The 24,205-nt window shown below is 41.1% G+C and overlaps 1 protein-coding gene across 7 annotated transcripts in view; it reads left to right on the top strand.

Annotated features, from left to right (window-relative positions):
* Nucleotides 1-24,205, top strand: part of FRY (FRY microtubule binding protein) — a 426,693-nt gene that overhangs the window by 336,362 nt on the left and 66,126 nt on the right. For all 7 annotated transcript variants that reach the window (XM_029209846.1, XM_029209848.1, XM_029209847.1 and 4 more), the window contains 8 exons: nucleotides 5,262-5,361; nucleotides 5,676-5,847; nucleotides 9,881-10,137; nucleotides 10,577-10,723; nucleotides 12,149-12,317; nucleotides 13,278-13,368; nucleotides 18,687-18,769; nucleotides 23,727-23,877. In XM_029209846.1, the coding sequence (XP_029065679.1) occupies nucleotides 5,262-5,361; nucleotides 5,676-5,847; nucleotides 9,881-10,137; nucleotides 10,577-10,723; nucleotides 12,149-12,317; nucleotides 13,278-13,368; nucleotides 18,687-18,769; nucleotides 23,727-23,877 (1,170 nt within the window). The remainder of the gene's footprint in view (nucleotides 1-5,261; nucleotides 5,362-5,675; nucleotides 5,848-9,880; nucleotides 10,138-10,576; nucleotides 10,724-12,148; nucleotides 12,318-13,277; nucleotides 13,369-18,686; nucleotides 18,770-23,726; nucleotides 23,878-24,205) is intronic.

Raw genomic sequence — 24,205 nt, 5'->3', positions numbered from 1 at the left:
TGAACATGCTTTTTAAAGAGGCAAGTTTCTCTTTAATATTTTTCTTTCTTTTATAAAGATAGTAGATAACATTTCATGTCTAAAGCTTTCGTTTTCCATAATCTTAGTAGTAAAATTTTTATTATATATATATGTTAATTTCCATAAAAGTCATATCAGATGAACATAATCTAAACTGTCTGATTTTCCATTGGTTTATTTCTTGATGTTAGCAATACTAAGTAATTTATTTATCCTATTGGATATTACCAAAATAACATTTTTTATAAGAGTCTTTCTCTGGAGTATTGTTTTATTTTCAGGTATTTCAGCATTCTAAAAATAAATTTCTGTTCTTTGATTTTTAAAAATATATTTAGAATCTATGACTTAGACCATAGATTCATTTGACAAAAATGAGAGTAATAAGTGTGCTCTCTTCACTGCCCTTCTCCCAGTGAACTTGGTTTGAACTATCCTAGTCACATTTATTTCATTGCATGGCCCTCTCATAAAATATCACACTGCATTCCTCTGGATAAATCTAGGTATTTTTTTTAGGGAGCACAAATAAATGTTTTATGACTTTAGCAATATAGTCTCAATTCCAATAATATCTCAGTCACAAAAACATTAGGATATAAAGCCCTCTATATTTAGAGTAGATTTTTTAAGAGAGCATCCTAAAATATTTTGATTTCTTAAACACATATCGCCTATCAGCTTATTTCACAATGCTCATCTGTTCAGAGGGAAGGTCAGAGGGCCAGGCAATGCCATGGCTGCAACCTCACTTCCAAGGCAGTAGCGAACATGTGACCGCAAATGGTGGACGTTTCTCACCACAGGGCACGTTCAGAATTTAATGTTTCAGCTGTGGCTTAAATTTGCCCTCTTTTCCCATAAGTTCTCAGCCTGTGTCGTCTGGATAAGCCTCCAGATTTGTTTGCGCAGTCCTCGCACTTCAGTTGTCAGTACTTTTTTCAAAAACAATTCTGGTGTTTTAGACTTTGTTTTCTGCAAGTTTGCTTCTAAAAAACACCTAAATAATTTATGAAATAATCTGTTCCTAAAATATCATACATAAACTGGATCATATTTTAAATTCCTCAAACAAGGTGTCTGTGCAGTAACTCCTGCAACAAGACATACCCTAAAGTGAAGAATTCTTCCTGTAAAGAAAAGAATTACCTCTTCCTTGTCAAATGAGAATGACCATACGCTGTATTTATTTTTGTAGGAATATGACAGTTTATAAGCAGACTCGTTTATTAAGGAACCACTTATAACTGACCTTAAAATACCTAAAAGATTTCACATTTTAAAAATGCTCTTGTGGATTAAAATTTTCTACCTTTAGTTTTAGAACTAAACCAATTTTTACGTAGTTAATATATCAGTCCTTATATTCAAGAGCTGTGATAATGGGAAAAATGGTTCTCTGCATTTTTCTTTTTAGTTTATTTCTCTAAATGACTCTGTGTGTGTGTGTGTACGTGCGTGTGTTGTGAACTTGCTGGTCTCCAGTCAAAACTGTAACTGTAACTATAACTAGGATCTGACTCTGGTGACGTTGAGAGATTTGGAAGTCAGAGTGGAAAGTGAATAGGACCAGGGGAAGTGAGTATAAAAGTAGAAAGTGATGGTAGAACTAATAATATTAGTTTTGAAGCATTTTTCATAAGGTATGTTTCATATTTGATTAAAATCTATTAAATGCAGCTCAGTACTATAATTTAGCACAAAAGAAAATAGCTCACCTGTCAGGCAGCATTAGTTCAAATAACTGTTTGGGTTCTGTATGTGTTCTTATTAATTTTCCCCTCAATTCCAAGTTATATCAGTTTGGAAGAGATAGGGAAATTGAGAAAGAGATTAAATGGCTTTCCAAGGTTATAAATCAAGGTAAATAATATGCTCTATATTAAAAGTATAGACCGCTTCCAATCACTAGCTTAACTCAACAGAATTCTCTTCACATTTAATTAAATACTTAAGAATGCCATTGTTTTTACTCTTACTCTGTAACATACGACTAGAATATAGTTAATAGATGCCTTAGAATTACATGCAAGATCAAAGTTTTAATTTTTTAAGAATTTTGTTGGGTTTATTTTTGGAGGTGGTTTTCGTTGTCATTGTTCTTTGCACGTCTGCCTTGCCTTAACTGTCTATAAATCTTTGCTAATTTAAATCAGGCACTGCAAACTTGAATCCTTAAAAGTAAATGCCCCACATTTCTTAAGGGAATAGCATCCATCTATTGCCAAGGAAGACAAGGGAAGCTTACGATTCATGAATCTCAGTCATACTCCCTAACTGGTGATGTAGAGCCTCATTTGGTTATGCCACTCAGCTGGAGAATTTCAGGAGAGCACAGAGTTTGGGAATTTGGGCTCTGGAAACATACTGTCTTGAGTTTGAATTCTAGCTCTGCCTCTCATTAAGCTGTGTGCTCTTGAACAAGTTACTACAAATGCTTACTCATTTGTGAAATAGGAGTGATGATAAGGTTAGGGTAAGAATTAAATAAAACCAATCTCTTGACCTAAGGTCTAGCACATGGTAAGCACCCTGTAAACACTATTATTATTCAACAGCTATTGGAGGCAAAGAGCTATGATGTAATCATATCAGCCGGTAAAATCTGCTTCTCTTTAGAATAAAATTATTCTGAGCTTCGTCATTTAGTTCTAAGCCAGAGCTAGTGGGTATTTCTCAAATTCTTCAAAATCTCCTCTCTTTCCGATTGAAAAAACAGTTTTATTTCCTGTTTACTTTCTGAACCATATTTACCTTTCATATTTATTTTACCTTTTTTTTTTTTTTTTTTTTTTTTGCGGTGTGTGGGCCTCTCACTGCTGTGGCCTCTCCTGCCGCGGAGCACAGGCTCTGGACGCGCAGGCCCAGCAGCCATGGCCCACGGGCCCAGCCGCTCCGCGGCATGTGGGATCTTCCCAGACGGGGGCACGAACCCGCGCCCCCCACATCTGCAGGCGGACTCCCAACCGCTGCGCCACCAGGGAAGCCCTACCATTTTATTTTTGTTCTGTATGAGCACAGCTGTCTTTATTTCTTTTACCCTTCCGCTGCCTACGTTGAATAATTAAATACTGAAAAATGTGACATTTGGTTTCTAAGCCTATTTTAAACATCTAAGTACAGATGTTTTATTTATGCTCTTGTACTCATTTGAGAGCTTTCTAATTTTTTCCTTCTCTGGGTTTCTTTCATTTTCTGTATCTGTGTTATTTCTTTCAGTGTTGTTCCCCTTAAACTCTGTAGTTCAGTCTTAAGCAGCTAATTGAATTCCCTAATTACTTGGTCAAGTGCATAGCCCTGCATAAGAGAGAGGCTTTGTCTACCCTTCTACTGCCTTTAAATCCCCAGTGATCCGTAGTAGTTTCCAGTGTTTATTTATATTAAAAACATATGTATTAAATCCCAGTGTCAGAGACAGCAATGTAGGTAAGATGTCTCTGCTACTATGGGGCTCAGAAGAAAGTTACCGTTCTATTTTCACAGTCAGAAAGGTCTGTTTCCAGATACTGCAGTTTGTAAGAATTCCAAATTAGCCTGGCCATGAAATGATCTATTGTGAGGTGTCCAAGAGGCTGATAGCACTGTGGATAGGTGTTTGAATTCTTTGGAGTCATACAAATCCAGGATGGAATCTAGACTCCACTACTTCTCCCTAACCTTTGGCAAGTACTTAACTTCTTTAAGCCTCACAAGCTTGTTGTGAAGATTAAATAACAAATCTAGATGAAGGACTTGGTACAATAACTAGCACAGAGTAAGCACATCATAACATAAGTGTTATCCATTGTTTATCGTCATCCTCACCACCATTATTTGGGGGCTTTGCCCAGTTTCTCACCTAACACATCAACCTCATGCATTTTTGCTCACTTAAAGTTCTAGAAAAGCAATCATTTGGGGGTGCTAATTGGTAAAGCCACTTTGGAGGGCAATATAGCAGTATCTACCAGAATTTTAATGTGCCCTTTGACCCTGCATGACCTCTTCTAGAAATCTGTTCTGAAGAAATTCTTATACATGTGGTGTTTGTGGTATTATCATAGTGAAAAAAATGAAAGTAACCTTTAAATGTCCGTCAACACATGTCAAAGTTTGGCTTCCCCAGGAAGCAAGACTCTGAGGTGGAGATTTGAGTCCAGGAAATTTATGAGGGAATGCCCTTGAGATCAATATCTGTGGGGAAGTGAGGGAAACAGGACTGGGCAGAGGAAAGAAACCTCAGCCAATCCCACAGGAGTGCTCCTGGGGAGTAGGCATGACGTTGGCCTGGGCAATTCCCAGAGGGCTATTCAGCCAAAGGTATCAGACTGCAGCACTGTAGTGGGAGACTGAGTGCCTCAGTCCTGAAGGGGGATCTAGGTGGCACACCACAGCATCCACTACAAGAGTGGTTATTTATGGTACGTCCATACTATGGAACACAGTCCAGCTACTAGAAAGCCTGAGCCTCACTGTCCAGTGAAAAATCGAATCCCCAAACAATACATGTAGGTAGTATAATTACATTTATGTTTAAAATTCTGTGTAACGGGGGAGAGGTATTTTCATATATAACCTTTTAAAATGGTGTCCTCTCTGCACCATGCTCCCCCTTCCATGGCCTTGCTAACAATTACCATGTCTCTTGGCGCTTCAGGGCTTAGTTTACTTGTTTCCTCCTTCAAAAAGCCTCCTCTAACTCCAAGTCTGATGTAGGTGTCCCTTGTCGGGATTCTGTTTCATGCTGTGGATAATCCCACCACAGCTCATCATAGCTAGACTGTATAGTTTGTCTCCCTAACTAAACTGTAAGCCTTCCTTAGGGGAGGGCACCAGCCTTACTAACTTAGTATCATCTGTACTTTGCAGTCGTTTCTGATAGATGTTTGGTGTTTAATAAATTTAGATAGATTGAATGAAAATAGTAAGTCAGTGAGCTGTTGAGAAATTTAGACATATTGTCTTCTTCTTTTCCTCTTGTATTTGGTTTTCATTGAAATCTATTTGCAATAGATAGACTTTTGTATTCATTTATCCTGGTGTGACTATATTCAGTTTTAACCCAAAATAGAGCTATTTCTTCACCTGCTAATAAACAGCAAAAGAATGAGGGGGGTGGGGGAATGGCCACATGGGCTTGGGAATGTCTTTAGTAAGTGTGACTGAGGTCAGTGTGCCATCTAGAATTTTGAGAGGTAATGATTTATCAAGATTACTAGCCAGGCTGTCTCCTAAACTATGCTGTTTATTATTTTTTTTAGGAACTATCCCTTTGACATAGTGACATTGTTAAACCTCGTTCTATTCAAGGCTTCTGACACCAACAGAGAGATTTATGAAATCTCCATGCAGCTCATGCAGGCACGTATCATTGACTACGTTGAAATTTCCATCCTCGAGCACAGAAAATAGAAATGGTAGTTGATCTACTGGATTGCTATTTATTGATACGTATTTATTTATTTCTGCGTATCACCGGTGGATATGATGAGTGAGAAAACAATTACATAATCTTCTGTAAACATAGGAAGCAGCCGATGCTTTACCTTTAATACAATATTAAAATATTCGTTCATTAGTTTTTATTACAAAACTTTATTCAATATAAATACTCCTGAGATAGCAAGCCAATGTTTTTTCATACTGCTTATTACTTTCCTACTACTTCTTTATAGATCCTTGAAGCAAAGCTTTTTGTGTACTCGAAGAAAGTAGCTGAACAAAGACCTGGAAGTATTCTCTATGGAACACACGGCCCGTTGCCGCCCCTGTACAGTGTGTCACTAGCCCTCTTGTCGTGCGAACTGGCCAGGATGTACCCCGAGCTCACTCTCCCTCTCTTCTCAGGTACCACGTGATAGTCAGTCATGACATGTGTGATCATTTCTGCTCTAAGTGTTCTTACTTTTTAAATTCTAGTGTAATTTAGAATCAAAATTATTGATGCTAAATTTGTAGCTCAAAATTACTCTGGGCTAAGTTCAGTTACATATAAAAGTAAATTCTAGAATATCTTTAAAACAGTGTATTTATCTAAAATAGTGTAGGTATAAATAAACATAGGACAAATGTGAAGATGCTTAGATGAATCATAATACTTTACATACACTGTGTATGTAAAATTTCCCAAAGAAATTAAATATGGGTGGTATAACTTCTAATACAAATAATTGCTGTAAGTTGTTTTTTGGTGGCGGTGATGATGGTATTTTGTAGCTTGAATGCTACATGTATCAGTTGTTGAGAGTTTGAATCGGGGCACACCTTTACGAGTAATCTTTGTGAATCATGTTTTGGAAAATCCATTTATCTGAAACAGACTTAGTCACATCCTTGCATTGTGCCTGAAACAGTGGAAGGACTCAAGGAAAACCTTTTTGATAAATTAATTTTCTTCTTGGAAAACTAAAATTTATTTTTATTCACTTCAACCAAGATTTGAGTGCCACCTGTATGCCAGGCACTGTGATTGGATCCTAGGAATACAGAGGTGAATTAAACAGCCTCTCCCATCAAAGTTTCATTGCACATTCTCCGTATGAGATGGAAGATCAGGGAGTAATCAGTTACTGGGCCAGGAGTATCAGAAAAGACTTCCCAGAGAAGTTGATGTCTGAGCTGCAGTTTGAAAGAAGAGTAGACATTTGCAAAGCACATGAATAGCTGACATTGCGGTTGGCAAGCAGACGGCATTACAGGCCAAGGAAATGTCATACGCATTGGCTTAGAGGCATAAAATACAATGATGCATTTGAGAGATTATGTAGTAGTCAGTTTGGCTAATACAACATGCAGGGAAGGGGGAAAGTTTGAGATGGTCACAGACAGGCAGAGAGGCAGAAGTCAATCTTGGAAGGCCTTGTATTGTACCCTAAGGAGTTTGTAGGCCAGTGACCACATACGTGCTCCTTGAAACCCCTCAGAAGCCTGTGAACAGGAAGGGCATCCAAGCGAGCTGCTTGGATTTTGAAAGCCACTCATCAGTTTCAAGCAAGAAGAGAGGGGACGAGATCAGAGTGCATTTTAGAAAGACTACTGCAGTGTGGTGAATGGATTAGAGAACACCCAGTCTAGAGAGAAGAGACCAGTTGAGAAATGATGACAGTAGTCCAAGGAGGAAATGAAGCGGACCTGAACCCGGACAGCCCAGTGAGAGCAGAGGGGAGAGACCAGAGTCAAGAGCTACTGGGCGGAGTGCACAGAAGGGAGTGCCTAGTGCCATATCTGGGAAATGGGTGGTGATAACCCCACCTGGAGAGCCGATTGGGGGAGAAGAGGAGGGTCAGGCCAAGGCAGAGATCATGAGCTCTGTTTGGGCTATTGAGTGTAGGCGTCTGTTGGACATCCTGAGTATAGACAGGCCAGGGTCAAGGGAAGGCCAGCGGTAGTGACTCACGGAAGACCAGAGGGGTCAGAACCATGGGAATGAATGAGGTCCTGAATGGAGAGCGTACAGAGTGAAAGAAAGAACCTGGACCCCCAACTTCTAAGGACCAGGCCAAGGAAGGGCGAGGGAGCAGAGAGGGAAGGGAGGCATGTTTATAGAAGGAGAGCACCTAGAAGGTGTGTCTTATGGAGACCTAGAGAAGACAGGACTTAGGGAGACGGATTGGAGCAGTCCACATTCCTATAGATCCCAGGAGATAAGGTCTAAAGATTACCCTATGGATTGCACAATTCATTGGTAACTGTCGGTAGTTTCCATGGAGAAGTAGCGGCAGAAGCCAGATCTCAGGGGCTTGGCTAAAAAGAAGCAGAAAAAGAGAGGATGGGGCTATAGTAGGATGCAGAGTCAGAGGATGAGCGAGACTCGAGCTTGTTTCTTGGCTGAGAGGGAGAAGCCCGTAAAGAGGGAGAGACTGACAATTGGGGAGAGAGAAGATAAACAGTCCAGCAAATTTAATAAGAAAAGAAGCTCATGTAATGAGTTGCAAGTTCAAGCTAAATTTTCTGTCAAGAACTGACCTTTTGGCTATTTTGATTTATGAGGAATAAGTTGTTAAAAATAACATGGAAAAATGAGGTTTTAATAGATTCCTCGCTTTTGTTTATACTGCCTTTACCATTAAAAACCCTGTGGTGTGATTTTTACTGCCTGTAATTTCAAATGACTTAATTCCTTGTACGTAGCCAGGCCAGTTGTTCAGGTCTCTCCCAAAAGCCAGCAAATGTATATGGGATCCCACAGACATTGTCTCACAGTTTATTTAATTTGTTTCTAAAGAGGTGAATGAGGGGTTGTTCGTGTGCCATGGCATTTTTTTTCTCTTTTCCCTTTAAAACATCTCTAAAAATCCAGGCCCTGATCTAGGTGCCTGGGATACCACAGACAGACATCCCCGCCCCCTTGGACCTTATGTCTGACAGACAAGATAAAATAAACATAAATAAGCAAATTATTTATAAATTTTATAAATATAAAGCTATAAATACAAATTTATTTTACATAAATGAGTAATATGATAGAAGGTGCTTATTGCTACGTAGATTTTTATACCGCTATTGAAAGACGACAGGTATTCTTAAAGCAGTTGTACCTCTGATTGGAAAGGTTTATTTCTCTCCAAAGTCCCAATAAAATTTTTGTGTCATAAAAATCCATGGTATCAGTCATCACATTCATGTAAGTTTAGAAATTAAGTAAATTTTGAAATTTTGACCTGTGTGAAATATAACAGCATAACATGTCTGATTATTGTGCACAGAATTAAGTATATTCTTATTCTTCAAAGTAAAAAATTGTCATTTTAATTTCAGGAAAAGGGCCAAATCAATTAAAGCTACTGGGGATGCGGTGGATTATCTCGGTATAATTCCTGGCATCCATGTTGTTCTATTGTGTAGCAGGCATGAGCTCTCGAAATGAGATTACACGCCTCGCTGGATGATAGCAAATGCATCAGGCCAAGCTTTCTAATTTCCCTTAGGATAAAACAGTTTCTTCCATAAATATTAGAAATAGGAGATGACTTAGAACTTGCAGCATATACATAAAGCTGTGCTTTTATTTCTATAGAAAGCTTATTCAGATTGTAAAATTAAATGCTGCTGGCAGTGAAACAATGTAAAAATGCTATCAGAGGAGCTAATGGTGAGATGACCGGGCTGGTCATATAGTTTTACCCTTTTGACTCCTTATTTCATAAAACGAAGCGTGGCATTGAAAGCACACTTGCCACATAGTTGGCAGTTCTCAAGTAGACACCACGGACATGAGTCCACCCACTGGGTTTGTTCTTCCTGGAAGTTTGCATTTCACTTTTTAACAGCTAATGCTTCATGCAAGGCACTTTGTAAAATATAGGCATAGTTGAAAGGTAAGTCATTGTTACAATAATCGTAACTGCTGTTTATTAAGAGCCTACTGGATGACAGGCACTGTGCTGAGTATATTATACACATTATGATGGTATCTCTTAATCCTCACAGTTGCCCAAGGCAGGACCTGATGGGCCCCATTTTACGGATGAGGAAATTGAGGAACAGAGAGGTTAAAGAACTATCCCAGAGTCTCATGCAGCTAATAGGTTGAGGAAATGGGATCTGGTCACATGTCCTTCTGATTCCCAGTCCCCTGTTTTGTCCACCCTAACGTACCTCTTCCACTAGCAGTCGATCTGAATCCAGGAGGTCTTTCATCCCATCCCACCAAGCCTGTGCTCTCCCCGCTGTGCTCTCACTTTCCTCCATGGAGCACCTGCTGAGAAGTGAGGGGCTTGAGGACAAGCCTCAGTTGTAAGATTGTATGGCCTTGGGGAGCTGCTGTAAATGAAAATGCTGTGTAAACGGAGGGCTCTGTTGGATCTGTCAGTTGCTGTTCATCTTTCGGTTTAGTTTGATGAGATGACATGGCTCTCGGTCACTGCCCTTCCCTCTTTAGAGGTCAGCCAGCGGTTTCCCACGACGCACCCGAACGGGCGTCAGATCATGCTCACCTACCTGCTGCCCTGGCTGCACAACATCGAGCTGGTGGACAGCAGGCTGCTCCTCCCAGGCTCGAGTCCCAGCAGCCCAGAGGACGACGTCAAGGACCGGGAAGGAGAGGGGACGGCTTCTCAGGGGCTGAAAGGCAATGGCTGGGGCTCCCCGGAAGCTACGTCCCTGGTGCTGAATAACCTCATGTACATGACAGCCAAGGTAAACTCCGAGGAATCATGCCTCCATCCTGTGCTCCCACATCCCAGGAAACCCGGGATTACACCTGGGGGAAGTGTCATCTACCATTAAAAGTCGCAAAAATAGGGTGGGGTTGGTGGTGACGGTTTCATAACAGTGTGAACGTGCTTCATGTCACTGAACTGTACACGTAAAAATGGTTAAGATGGGAAACTTTATTTTACCACAATTTTAATCGTGATCCTAATCGTCATCATCCTAACATTTGAACAATCATACGAATAAATATTGTGCATTATAAATTCCTAAAAAGTGGCATCTTTCTGATGAATGGCCGTTTCCCCCCTTCTTATCATTTGGAGATGACCGTGACCCTTAAAGTGACTATTAATCAGACATTTTGCGTCCTCACGTTTTTTCTGTGTGTCTCCCGAGCCGGTTTTTATTTTGTTGGTTACAGTATGGAGATGAAGTTCCTGGACCAGAAATGGAAAATGCCTGGAATGCTTTAGCCAACAATGAGAAATGGAGCAACAACCTGAGGATCACCTTGCAGTTCCTGATCAGCCTGTGCGGGGTTAGCAGTGACACGCTTCTCCTGCCCTATGTGAGTGCCCCTCTGACGTTCAGTGCTCATTATTCTGCCGGTGGCTCCATCAGCGGTTTGCAAGTCGGAATGTGCTCTTTGCTCCAAGTAGAATAGAGATGTCAGATTTCATCCGTCACACTAATCTCCTGTGAGCTTTCTAGATATTACATAAAAGTTCCCTTCTGCCCCTCTGAGATGCGGACTAGTGTCCTAGTGACACCTCTGTCATCCCCTTTCTAAGACTTTGGACACGGAAACCTATGAATTTAGGTGTAGACATTTTTCTAACAATTATCTAAATCTGTATGCTAGAAACATTAGACCCACCCGTTATGTAAGAGAAACTAGGTGACACATTATATTTTTACTAATAAAGTGTTTCATGTTTACATCCTGATGCTCTTAAAACAATAAAAATGGAGAATCTCCCAGTTTGTCTCTTCAAAGGCAGGTGGTAAGAGAGAGAAAGAAGCAAAGAGAAATCCTACTGAGATTCCCACCACTTAGTGTTTGTATTTAAAGATGAGGTGATCAACAAAACCATGTTTACAAAAACATGTTTAAAACCATGTCAACAGAAACATGTTTAAAACCCTGACTCAGGGGCTTCCCTGGTGGCGCAGTGGTTGAGAGTCCGCCTGCCGATGCAGGGGGCGCGGGTTCGTGTCCCGGTCCGGGAAGATCCCACATGCCACGGAGCCGCTGGGCCCGTGAGCCATGGCCGCTGAGCCTGCGCGTCCGGAGCCTGTGCTCCGCAATGGGAGAGGCCACAACAGTGAGAGGCCCGCGTACCTAAAAAAAAAAAAAAACAAAAAAAACCCTGACTCAGTTGGCATCTGTGTGCTGGTTGCTTTTCTGAGAGATTTTGTGCCTGCCTGCTGTTCTGGGCCACATCAGCCACATTACAGCAGCTTCCGTGCCTCAGGTTTGGGGGCTATGGTGATGCAGAGCTTTAGTCCAGGGTTATTTTTACAACTTAAAGCTATGCAAACAGCTCAGACTCATTTGTTTCTTGGGTAGCAGGAGACTGAGTTTTTGGTTGTTTTTTTTTTTTAACAGAAACAGCTAGCAGTTTTCCCCCCATGGTTCTGTATAAATAAAATACTTTCTCAAGGTAAGACCTTACATGGCAAGTTTTTAGTTTAGATAGAATCATGTTTAGCCCACAAGTTATCCCCAAAGTAACTCTTGTAAACTCAGCCATTAGGGAAGGTAAGACCTTTAACCACACACTCCTATCAGATGTGCATGTGAAAGGAGGTGAGTTTTAACCCAGACACTTGACTCCTCCTGGGAGAGGAGGAGGCTCCATCAGGGTGAGCGCTTCTGGGGGGAATGACGTGGTCAACAGAATGAATGGGTTACCATCTCCGCTGTCGACAGCCTAACATTCTTGCGGGCGTGCTCTGGAAAATATCCCTTGTGTTCTGTTTTTCATCTCAGATTAAAAAGGTGGCCATATACTTGTGCCGTAATAACACCATTCAAACCATGGAGGAGCTTCTGTTTGAGCTACAGCAGACGGAGCCGGTGAACCCCATCGTCCAGCACTGTGACAACCCGCCCTTCTACCGCTTCGCGGCCAGCAGCAAGGCCTCGGCAGCAGCCTCCGGTAGGGGACAGGCGGCTGGGTAGACACCTTGTCGTGGAGCTCTGGATTTACCTTTATGTAGAGCATCGAAAGGATATGAGTGTGTGTTCGTTACTTTCTCTTATTCCTACATATGCACTCATTTAAAAGATGGCTTAAGGATAGCTGAGACTCTTAGGGCCTTGTCTGATTAATGAAATGATTCTGTAAGAATAGCCAATAGTCGGGAGCCAGGGACTCATGCGCAGAGCTTCTTGCTTTAGGCTGAGCTTAGAGTGGACACTAGTCATTTAGGTGTCTCATTTCTGGACCTTCCTTCTCGTATCGATGGAATTCTCTTGGCTAATATTCTCCCAGGGTTTACTAAAATGCCCCCTGACCAGTGTTATCACTTTCGATAAATTGGTCTCTCAGCATCATTTTATGAAATATATACCACCCTCCTCAAATTCCTTGATGCTTTCTTCCTTTCAGTTCACCTAACGCTGTAACTACCTTCAAACCTCTCTCCTCCTCTGGTCTCTTATGCCCTCTGTGTGTTCGCATCCTGCTGCCAGAGCAGTGCTCTTGCAAAGAAGCAGTGGCCTAGGGATCAGAAGCTCTAGGAACTTGGAAATGCTTCACTAACATTCGTTTATTAACTCCTGGACCCAGAAATGCTAAAGGAGCTAACAGCAGGGCTGGCCACTGTAAATAAGCTTGTTACCTAAGCAGCCAGGAAGAAAGGGTTTCAAGAATGTTGTAGCCTCGCTTTATAAGAGAGTTGAGGAATTTGGTTTGACCATAGCAGATGTCTGGGATTCTCCATTGCAGTGGGGCAGGCTTGGAAGGTTGTTTAGAATGTCTGAGATTCTGCAGAAGATGTAAGGAATCTCACAAACAGATTTTACAGGAAATCCTTTCCTGGAATTACTTGAGACCTGAGCTTGACCCCAGCGCAGGTATTTCTTTCTAAGTGTTGCTCTTTAATCCCATCTACAGGAACCACCTCCAGCAGCAATACAGTGGTTGCTGGCCAGGACGGTTTCCCAGACGCTGAGGAAAGCAAGATATTGAAAGAATCTGATGAGAGGTTGGTGCACAAATTTGGTTTAACATCCAGCTTAACTTTCAGCAATTGTCTATACAAAGCATTAGCAAAATTTGTGGGGCTTCATAAATTTCACACACACACACACACACACACGCACACGCACGCATCCTTCTTTGTTTTTTAGAAACACAGATTGACTTTCAGACTCCACTCTGTATATCCCTAAAGATAACAATTTCCTGCTGAGCAAAGCCAGAGGAGAGAAAGATTAAGAGAGATGTTGTTCTGGTGGCTGAAGCCTACTTACCCCAGGGCTTAATAAAAACCACAAGTTGTTCTGCTAGTGGGCACAGACCATCTGGAGTTAGAGGGAATTTCCACGTGAAATGTTCAAATCTGGGTCTTGAATAATTTCTTAGAGACAGAGTAGTTATCTTGGGGTGAATTCTGTGAAACATCATCATTCTTCTTTTACCTTTACTCTTTCACATCTGGGTTAACCAAGAACACTGTCTAAAAGAAGTCTCAATCCCCTTCCTGTTAGCTCTTTCATGGTAATATTTCTCTTGTTCGTATTTCTGCCTTCACGTTGTCTAGGAGCTACCCATAAATAAGCAAAATCTAGATCACCATTTCCTGCAGTTGGTTGTGAAGAGCAGAGAGACAAACCAAAAGAGATAACAGGACTGAAATTTGAAAATTAAAATTAGAATGATTCTCATGGTGTTGAAAACTCCTTAGGTTGAATATTTTCTAGTGAAAAATAATGGGGAGCCCTTTCACTTAAGAAATTAATAACAAGGATGAGATATTCACAAATTCATACTGGAGAAAATTTAGTGGATCAAATAATGAAGAGAATTCATTTAGCCTAAAAAGCCCCTAGATGCTTCATGACCATCCTCAGGATTTCATCCTGTACACGAGAATACATCAGGGGCTACAGGTGGAAGATTGTCTGACATGGGGCTGGTGTTCTGAAAGTTCATTCTCTAATTTAGGCATTTATCAGGTTCCTCAACATGTTGATTACTGGCTGGCTGCACTGCCTTTAGGCAGGTGCTCATCCTGTGAGCTTGCCTTCAGATCAAAAGCTCTAACTCAGTAGGTCATGAATTATAGACCTTTTCCTTTACAGTTCTCTAATAAAGGCCTTTCTTTCTCAGAAATGGATAATTTTCATACTTTATGCATCAATGACAGTACAAGATAATTAATTAACGTGTTACTTTTTCATCTATATTTGCCAGTACCTTCTTTGGAAAACTCCCTCATGGTAAAAAAAAAAAAAAAATCACATATTTCTATAAAGATATTTCTACTTTCTGGTGGGAGTGTAACATTCTTATCATTTAATGTGTAGTCTGAAGTTTTCATCTTAATTGTATTAAGGGTAGAAAGGTGATACATTTCCATACATTAACATCTCATTACAAAGGCCCCTTTAGGACCAGAGTTCTGAGTGTCCTGCCTAAATTTTTAGTGGTAGCCTTTAAAATGAAGAAGCCAGAGAATATCTGTACTAGGCTTTCTTGTTTATCTCTTGCTTTCCTGCTCTATCACCACATCTCTGTTGGCCATTACAAAGCCTGATGCTACCCACATTTTTACATATTTGTGCACATCTGTTATTTCATACTGACTATATCTGTTTATCTACCTATAGGTAGGTTAACTGGTCATATTTATATATATGATCATACCTATATGAATGTTCTATCACAAAGGATACTATCATTCCATTGACCCTATATTCCACCTATGCTATTTCTCTAATATAGTCTGTCTTTTCTTTGAAGGTAGACTGTGCCCTCAGCCTAAAGTATCCTTTTTCCCTGCAGTCTACTTACCGCCTTCCTCCCTGTCATGCTGATGTATAGATACTTGTAAGCATACTTGTGTCTCAACCACTAGATTTTCATTCTTAGAAAACAGATTATGTAGCTCTTATACATATTTCTGTCCTCAGTGATTACCTGACTATGCTGCACATAGTAATCATTTCTTAAAATGTTTATTCAGTATGTGAATGAGAATTGGAGAAACATCACAGCCCCAGAGGTGGATAAGCTATCCAAACACCCTCCAGCCCCCCTTTCTCCCTCCCTCTTACTAACCCCGTTACACAAGACAGTTGTTTACTCTGTTCTTTACATCCTTCTAGACAAAGAGCCTACAGAGATAATCTTGGTCACAAATACCAATGACCTGGCTGCTGTGTGACACAATTCCTGGGGGTACCAGTCACCAGAATGCATTGTTGGGCTCCAGGGGGCACCATGGAGTTGTGCAAAGCGGCAGCCCTGATGCCATGTCCTTTACAACTAGTTAATCGTTCTTAGATATAATTCAGAAATATTTAATAATACCATACCTACTGCATTAAGTTTAGATAACTTATAGTAAAGCCAGGGTAAAAGAATGAGTCAAGCTAAAAGGAGAGTAAGATAGTTATGTCAAAAGTCCTAAAGAGAACCACTAAAAGTTAATATTAACCTAACATTGAGTTCCTCAATAGTCAAAGTAAGAAAAGAAAAATAGAGCAAATTTTGTAACTTTCAGTACATCAGAAAGTAAACAAGCAAAAGCAATTCATCGGAAGCTACTAAATAAGTGTTCCTAAGCTCTAAGAAGTATTTATCATCTAGTTTTTAAAATGAAACAATGAAGTGAACACATATTTTTAATTAAAATAACAGTTCGTAAAATACACAGAAACAAACCGTTTAAGTATTTTTAATACATCAACCATTGATAAAAGCCATGAAAGGATTGTTCATAAGGAACTAAAAGCAATAAACTTCAGCTATGTAAGTTTCTGGTGATCTGTGTTGATACAGGGGTAGAGATTAGTAACCCACAGAAAGTTGTGTAAGAATTAATTTGAGCAAAATCAGCAAGAGAAAATTTAGGGAAACACTTTGTGCTTCTCGTTTTTCTCTTAGCAGAGCTATTTTTATGATAACATTTCTAAGACATGTACCTTTATATTAAAAGACTGTTCAGTCTACTTAGTCCTTGAAATTCTTCTAGGACCTAGACCCAAAATTATTTTCTTCAACCCAGGAAAGCAAATGAACACAGCAGATTTTAGTCTTGGGAATCAGTTTTTTACCTTTTCTTTTTGCCAAGTGTACACTTCCCTGCTCTGTGGTTTCAACCTTCTCTAGAATAAGGAGAATAGTCTGGAAGGGGCTTGCTCCTCCCTTTCATCTTGGCATCATAAACGCCTCCTAGCAATCCTTTAGATCTATCTCAAAAGGAAAAGAGAAGAATTGACATCCTTTCTATAATTCTTCCCTGCCTGGCCTTCCCGAGCACGATTGTAAAACCGACGTATATCACAATTCTTGAAGAGCTAGGAAGCCTGCAAAGCTCTCTGTCCTGTGGAAATCTCCAGATGTGGAATTCTTTCATCACCCTGTTTTTATTCCCTGTTGAATGATGTCTGGGCTCTGCATATGCTGTTTATATCTTTGCATTTATCAGCATAAATATGATTGTAGAACTTCTTCAGAAGGTAATAGGTTTTTCACTTTTCCAGTTTCATAAGTACCAGTTAGACAATTACGTGGCCTGATTTATATGAAACTAAGCAGATGTCCTCCATCTTCTGTTTTATGGATTCACAAATTAATAGCCCAAAAGATAAGAGAATGAAGAATGTTTGAAATACAAAGTTACTGGGAGAAAGGTGGCTTGTCAGGACCAAAAAAAAAAAAAGCTGCTGCAAATATCTACAGAGTGAATAAAACCAAAGGCTTTATACTCAATACATTTCTATATTCAGAAAATTCAAATCATCGTTGCAGTGTTCTGAGGTTATACCCTGGGACGAGGTAGCATCTAATGGTACATCCAGTACATTTTCCTGAAATATCACTGTTTCTCCATACATTGATGAGGACAGCTATAGCCGTGTATTTTCTAGTGTTCCAGAGGGAAATAGAGTGTTGATCTGCTATCAGTTAGGATGGAACACCCAGTCAATAATGTAGACAAAACCCACTTTGTATCATTTTATGTAAAGTAAATATAGACGTACCGTTTCACCCACACTTACCCTCATCCACACCCTTGCCTGACCTTATAGCTCTTTAGATGGTAAAAATGCTATTGATTTGTAAGTTTTTGGTGCCCTAAAAAGGCATTCTAGAAATCCAAGGTAGAGGTATAATAATTAATACCTTATAGTTGGATGGCGACTTGGAGTTTTGGAAATTCTCACATCATTTCTTTTGATTCCCACAGCAGTCCCAACAAAAGATTGGGTGAAATAAATGGTGAGGTGTTATTATTATTCCTTTTTGGCAGGTGTGGAAACAGGGTCCCCAAGGAGGTAAAGGACTTGCTCAGGGTCACCAAGCTAGTGAGCGAGAGCTCAGCCTGAGATCGCGTCCCCCCCTTCTTGGAGGCAACACGGCAATAAAAGCATCCCTGTACTGCCACCTTCCTCGGCCTGACACTGGACAAGTTGCTTAGCCTCACTCGGCCTGTTTCCTCATTTGCAGAGTAAATGATGCTTATCTCAAAGTTGAGTGAGTGAGATTAAATGAGTTAATGTATGTGAAGTTATTATACTTCAACCTTTTTTTCTCTTTTTTTTTGATTATTTCTTAAGCCACAAGAGAGACCAGACAGAAAGAGTCCCTCTGGTTATATCATGTCTCAACTAGCACCTTTTCCTAAAAACACTTTAAGGAAAACTTTAAAGCTGGTTAAGTCCAAAATTTGTTATGGAACTATTTTTGTTTCCAGCTATTTCCAATTCTGTCTCCTTTCACTTATTCAATCATTCAGCAATTATTTCTTGACCACCTCCCATATGCCAGGTTACCATGTGAGTAAAGGATTCATGTTATTCAGTATGATGCCCATTTTATTTCCAAACAAATGTTATAATTTTCTAGTTTAATTCAATTATTAGTCTTAAAATGTTTCTTTTCAAGGTTTGAACTTGTGCTCCTGAGCAAGAGTGACCACTGGCCCTCTCGAGGACAAAAGGAATGTTTGGTGTACACTTTTTTTTTTTTTTTTTTTTTTTTTTTTTTGCGGTACGCGGACCTCTCACTGCTGTGGCCTCTTCCGTTGCGGAGCAACAGGCTCCGGACGTGCAGGCTCAGCGGCCATGGCTCACGGGCCCAGCCGCTCCGCGGCATGTGGGATCTTCCCGGACCAGGGCATGAACCTGTGTCCCCTGCATCGGCAGGCGGACTCTCAACCACTGCGCCACCACTTTTTACAGTATTCTTTTAGGAAAAGGATCATGAGAACTAGCTGCCCCAAAATAGTATGTTTTTCTGTGTCACAGCACAAACCCACATGTCAGTATCTCATGACGGTTCTTGTATTTGAAGGTTCAGTAACGTCATTAGAGCCCATACCCGTCTGGAGTCGAGATACAGCAATAGCTCTGGAGGATCGTACGACGAGGATAAAAGTAAGTACCAACAGGCTGGGGCGGGGGCGGGGTCAGATGGAAGGCAAAGGGTTGGAGAATAGAAAATGAGTATTTTGATTATTCTTATTCTAATCACTAAAAAGGGGCCCATAAGTATTAAGTAACTACTTAATCCAACTATGTAGATGGGCAAGTCAACCTCTTCAAAGTAAAAAGAAGCCAAGCAGTGCATGAATCAAAGCTGTTAAAACTTCAAGCTACTATCTAAAGACATATTTTTGTATTCTTGGCCCTTTTCCTTGGTAATGCAGTTGGGGAAAGGCTAGTAAGAAATGGTCTCATGAGAAAACAAAGGTTTCCATTCAATTTATTGACCTGTCTTGGGAGTGGATTTAACCTTTAAGCCTTGTGAGTCAGCTCACCCAGGATAGATTTGTTTTCACATTGAATATCTCAACAGCACAGTCTCAGTGGCCAAGTGAAAACCTTGCCAGACTGGGAGATAAAATTATCACAGAAATTTCATTGTACCTTGGGACGTTGGAAAAACCAAAAAGGTCAATGCATTCATTAATTTTGTTTAAGCCCTGGACAGGTTGTGTAGATACTCAGAAGGTGATGGGTATTACTTGTTCACAAGTTACAGAAATTCTGGAACCAAAGAACACTCCCAGTGACATTTAGGTATGCTAAGGAAATCGGTAAACTATCTGGTAGAACTTATTTGTCTATTTTGGTGGAAATCGTAATATGATACCTCATGAGTTAGGTTCATTTTGTAAGTCAGTGCATTGGGCCTTTGTAGTGGTTGTTTTGAGTTGTTTTGTTCTTATGGGAAATGTGCAGAGTGGGGTAAGAGCTTAGCAGTTCTAATGACACCACATTTCAGTTGCCCTTACTTTACTCCTTAATGCAGATATAGATAGGCAATTCTCCACCATTCAAAATACCAATTGGAGGAATGTCTAAAATCCATATATATTGCCATACTTGGGTTAAGTTTTAACTATGTCCCTGTAAAACCTTTTTCTAGAAAGGTCAGTATGAGATTAGGGGGGGAAAAACAAAAAAGCTCTTTGCATTTTCCCTCCTTTCCGTGCCCCATCAAGGGGCTCTGCCATCCAGACACCAAACAGTTGAATCTAGGCAGGACCAGATTTTATAGATGAGGAGAGCAGTACCGGAGGAATGGAGCTGTTGGTTCAAGAAAAGTCATTGCTATGCAATATTTGGTAACACAGAATTTGAGGACAGAAAAACTGAATCATGAAAAAGTTAGGCAGTCAAATCCTGACTCCCCCAGAATGTGACAGGCATGATATAACAAAGCAAAGCACTCTGTGACTGTGGATTTTACATTAGGGATATTGTCGCACTTTGGCCAGTTGACTGCTTCAAAGTGTATCTCTTTGCTCTGGGTATAGGACCCAGAATTCGGTAGAAAATGCCGTAACAAAGTAACAATCATTTTGAAAATACATCTTCAGAGCCCTCTGGTATTAAAACTTCATATTCCTTACATATTTTAAAATAGTGAATTTCAGGGGATAATTATAACAAAGTAAGCTAATAGTTGTGTCGTTATATAAACTCAGATCACTGACTTTAGGGACAAAAAGAAAAAGTAATAGAAGTGTTTATAAAGGGAAGGAAAGACTACTGTGAATGCAGATAAGGCATAAAGAGTAGTCTAGTATTATCATTATGGCCTCTGTTTTACCCAGAAATGTTTATAAATTTGTCATACCAGCATAAACAGCATTTTAATGGGAAATTTTGGGTACAGAACTTGAATTTAATTGAGCCAGGTGTCAGTAATATTCTTCACAAGGTTACTAATATTAGCTAGGGAAATTGGAGTTCACAGAAAAGTAGTTTGGGTGCTGAGAGCTCAAATCTTCAATTCCTCATTGAAAGAGAAAATGGAATCAAGCTTCTCAAACAGATCCTCATAACAGAAAGTACATAAACTATATGCTAAGATCCTTTCCCAGGCATTCAAGTACTAGAACTTGACTTTGGCTGTCTTGGATGAAGCAGTGTGTCTAATAAGGCACGAATACCCTCAGGACTTTGGTAACTGGGTCCTCCCAGATGCATGTTTGGTTCCAGCTACCCAATGATGGATAGAGTATGCCACGAGAGAAGCAAAGGTTAGCAGGCTCAATTCCAAAACCTTATGGCCAGGCGTCTGGTATATGTTAAGGGCAGTTACTTCCTCCCTGAATTCCTGAGGGTATCAGCAAGGGTGAGAAGAGTGAGAAGGGATCAGGAGAGACCTCGTGGCCCAGGGCTTCATGGTCTGGGTTACCCAAAAATAAGGATGATGCGTACCTCCTAAGTGTATTTTTTATTAAAAAACCATACCACCTTGAGTAAAATGGACAAGCAAACTGATTTAGACCCGGTCTATAAAGCAGTTTTCTACCAGCGTTATGTAAGCTTTTTTTTTTTTCAGAGCTACTTAACATATCTGGATTATTTTCCAAGGCCATATGCTAATGTCTGTAACCCCACAGTAAGGATACAGCTAGTTAAGTTGGATAGCAGCTGAGTCCTAGCAGTTTAGGCCTAACTGTAGAAAATCAGTTTTAGGTCAGCTTAATCCCTCGCAGCACATTTTTGCTGACTGGATATATATCTGAGAACATCAGAAACGAAAAACAGCATGTCCTTTCCTAACAGAAATCTCACAAGTTTGGTGTGTGTTTTAATTCTTCAGTGTTCTCCCATTTCGGCTCCCCGTTCTAGTTGTGCAGAGTAACTAGTTGTTTAGACGTGCATTTTGCAACTAACTCACCTGGACAGCTGTTCGAGGAGGTAGTTTGCTGAGCGTGAGGCATGCGGTAGGTAGTTTACCGAGTGGGCTAAGCTGAGTGACTATTATACCTGCTTAAAATCTTTTCTGGGCTAAAAATGTGGCACATTCATGGCACAGAGTGACGGGTTTCTAGTCGCTCATTTGCTTGTGTGTTAGAAAGAGTCAGGAGTCGCTTTCAGAGGTGACTCCTGGTCTTAACCCCTGGAGACTCCCTCAGCTCACATCCCAGGAGAAGTGGGCTGTGCTTGGTTCTAGTCCCTGTGTGGGTTTGGAGCCTCAGTTTTCGCCATAGGAAGGCATCCCCCCCATCAGCTCTGCTAACTGTTAAGGCCAGCGTTCTGCACTGGACCAGTAGCATTGAATCAGCTACCTCTCACTACCTTCAAAAGTGCAACCAAGGGCTTCCCTGGTGGCACAGTGGTTGAGAGTCCGCCTGCCGATGCGGGGGACACGGGTTCGTGCCCCGGTCCGGGAGGATCCCACATGCCGCGGAGCGGCTGGGCCCGTGAGCCATGGCCCCTGAGCCTGCGCGTCCGGAGCCTGTGCTCCGCAACGGGAGAGGCCACAGCAGTGAGAGGCCTGCGTACTGCAAAACAAACAAACAAACAAACAAACAAAAAAAACTATATTTTGGAGAAACTGCCTAACGATGTTATAAAAACATCCTTCCTCTTCATACACTAAAGTCTATCCCAGGATTAAGCCAGCTTGTCTGAAGCCGTATGCATTGATCATATCATGTGGCCCCAAGTGCAGTGGCTTGTCTTGAATGCCACTGGCCTGGGTTGAGAGCGTTATAAAAAATAACTCCATGAAATTTGTTGCTGTGCTTACTTTAAAAATATTTTGTTGAGGAAGCTCATTAATTCATTCAAAATATATATGTCCTGATCTCCTACGACGTGCCAGATACTGCTCTGTGTACTAGGAGCAAAATAGAGAAAGTCCCGCTGTCAGGGACCTTGTGTTAGAGGCAGAGGAGGGGGAAGCCGTCAGCGCTGCGGAATCGGTGCCGCAGGGGAACTAAAGCAGAGAGAGGGAGAGAAAGTGATTGGGGATGGGGTGGATTTTAAGTGGAGTGGTCACAGAAATCCTCTGCGATAAAGTGGTACTTGGGCAGAGACTTGCATGAAGTAAAGGAGTGAGCCACGCGGCCGTCTGGGGAAGAACACTGCAGCTGGGGGGTGGACGGTAGGTGGACGGCGCCTGGCACGGTCACAGAACAGCAAGAGAGCCAGGGTGACTGGCGTGCAGTGAGCACAGGGGACAGCAGAAGGAGATAAGCCAAGAAACAGGAGAAAGATCTTGTCAGGCCTCAAAGGCCCTGATGGGGCTGCTGGATTTCGTTCTGAGTGTTAAGGGGAACTACTGGCCAGTGGTAAGCAGAGGAAGGGGCTCTGAATGAACTTGTGTTTTAAAAGGATGACTCTGCCTGCTCTGCAGAGAACAGACTGTAGAGGGGCAAGGAGGCAAGCAGGGAGAGGCGGTGGGCGCTTAGCCTAGGGTAGCAGTGACGGAGGTGGTCGTGTCCTAGATCTGTGATGAGGTAGAGCTCACTGAATAATGTGGATGGTAACAAATTACTTAACCTTAGCGTCCCCTTGATAAAATAGGGATAATAGGTGCCCATCATTGGGTTATTAATATGTGAGATGCATAGACCAATACCTGGCATAAAGTAAGCGCTCACTATGCTAGTTCAAACGTTGTTATTTTAATTATTACTGTCACCACCATCATGATCATCATGATTAGAAGTTGGATGTGAGATGTAAGGGAGAAGTCAGGGAGGACTCCAAGGCTCCTGTCCTGAGCGAACTGGAAATAAGGAATCGCATGTCACTGAGATGGAGGAGATCAGAGAAAGAGCGAGTTGTCACAGTGATGGGAATTCACGTGATGTAATGTTTTTCTTTTTGTGTATCTATATTTTCATATTTTTAATCACTCTATAATGAGTCACCATAAATTAGATATCCAAGAAACAAAGGAATGAAAGAAACTTAATCAAGTCATTCCAACCCATTTGATCATATAATTTCATGCTCACCAAATGGAATGGTTAGAGAGTTATTTTTACAAGCATGAATTTGTAAGTTTCTAAAAAGTCAAGTAGGGAAAATAAAAACCTCCTCTCCCTGAAACTAAAGCACGCTTGTGTTTCTCACTCTGTAGATGACCCAATTTCTCCCTATACTGGCTGGCTGTTGACTATTACAGAGACCAAACAGCCACAGCCCTTACCCATGCCTTGTACTGGAGGATGCTGGGCCCCCCTGGTGGACTACCTTCCAGAGACCATCACTCCCCGGGGGCCACTCCATAGGTGAGTAGCATGTACAGGTAGAAGGAAATGATCACTTAACTTTGAATGGACTTTTCTTCCTATGAAAAGAGGGAAAGGTATTCCAGGTCCCATCAAATGAAATGACCTTTGAAATCAGAGGGAACATGCTGACCTGATCTGCAGCCATCAGCATATTGGCAGAGTCTGGTCAGCCATTAACCAGGGTGCAAAGCTGCCTTGTAGCCCTCTGAATTTTTCCTTGATGTCACCTTGGTATGGGTATTCATTCGGTTATGCTTTTTAGATTGTGAGCAGCTTGAAGAGAGAGCCCTTGTCTTCTGTTTCTCTTCATTCCTCAGCTCTTATT

The sequence above is a fragment of the Monodon monoceros genome, unplaced genomic scaffold (assembly GCF_005190385.1).
Source record: "Monodon monoceros isolate NGI ecotype Baffin Bay Population unplaced genomic scaffold, NGI_Narwhal_1 Super_Scaffold_8, whole genome shotgun sequence".
Classification (NCBI taxonomy): Eukaryota; Metazoa; Chordata; class Mammalia; order Artiodactyla; family Monodontidae; genus Monodon; species Monodon monoceros.
This window is presented reverse-complemented; position numbering and strand designations above follow the sequence as displayed.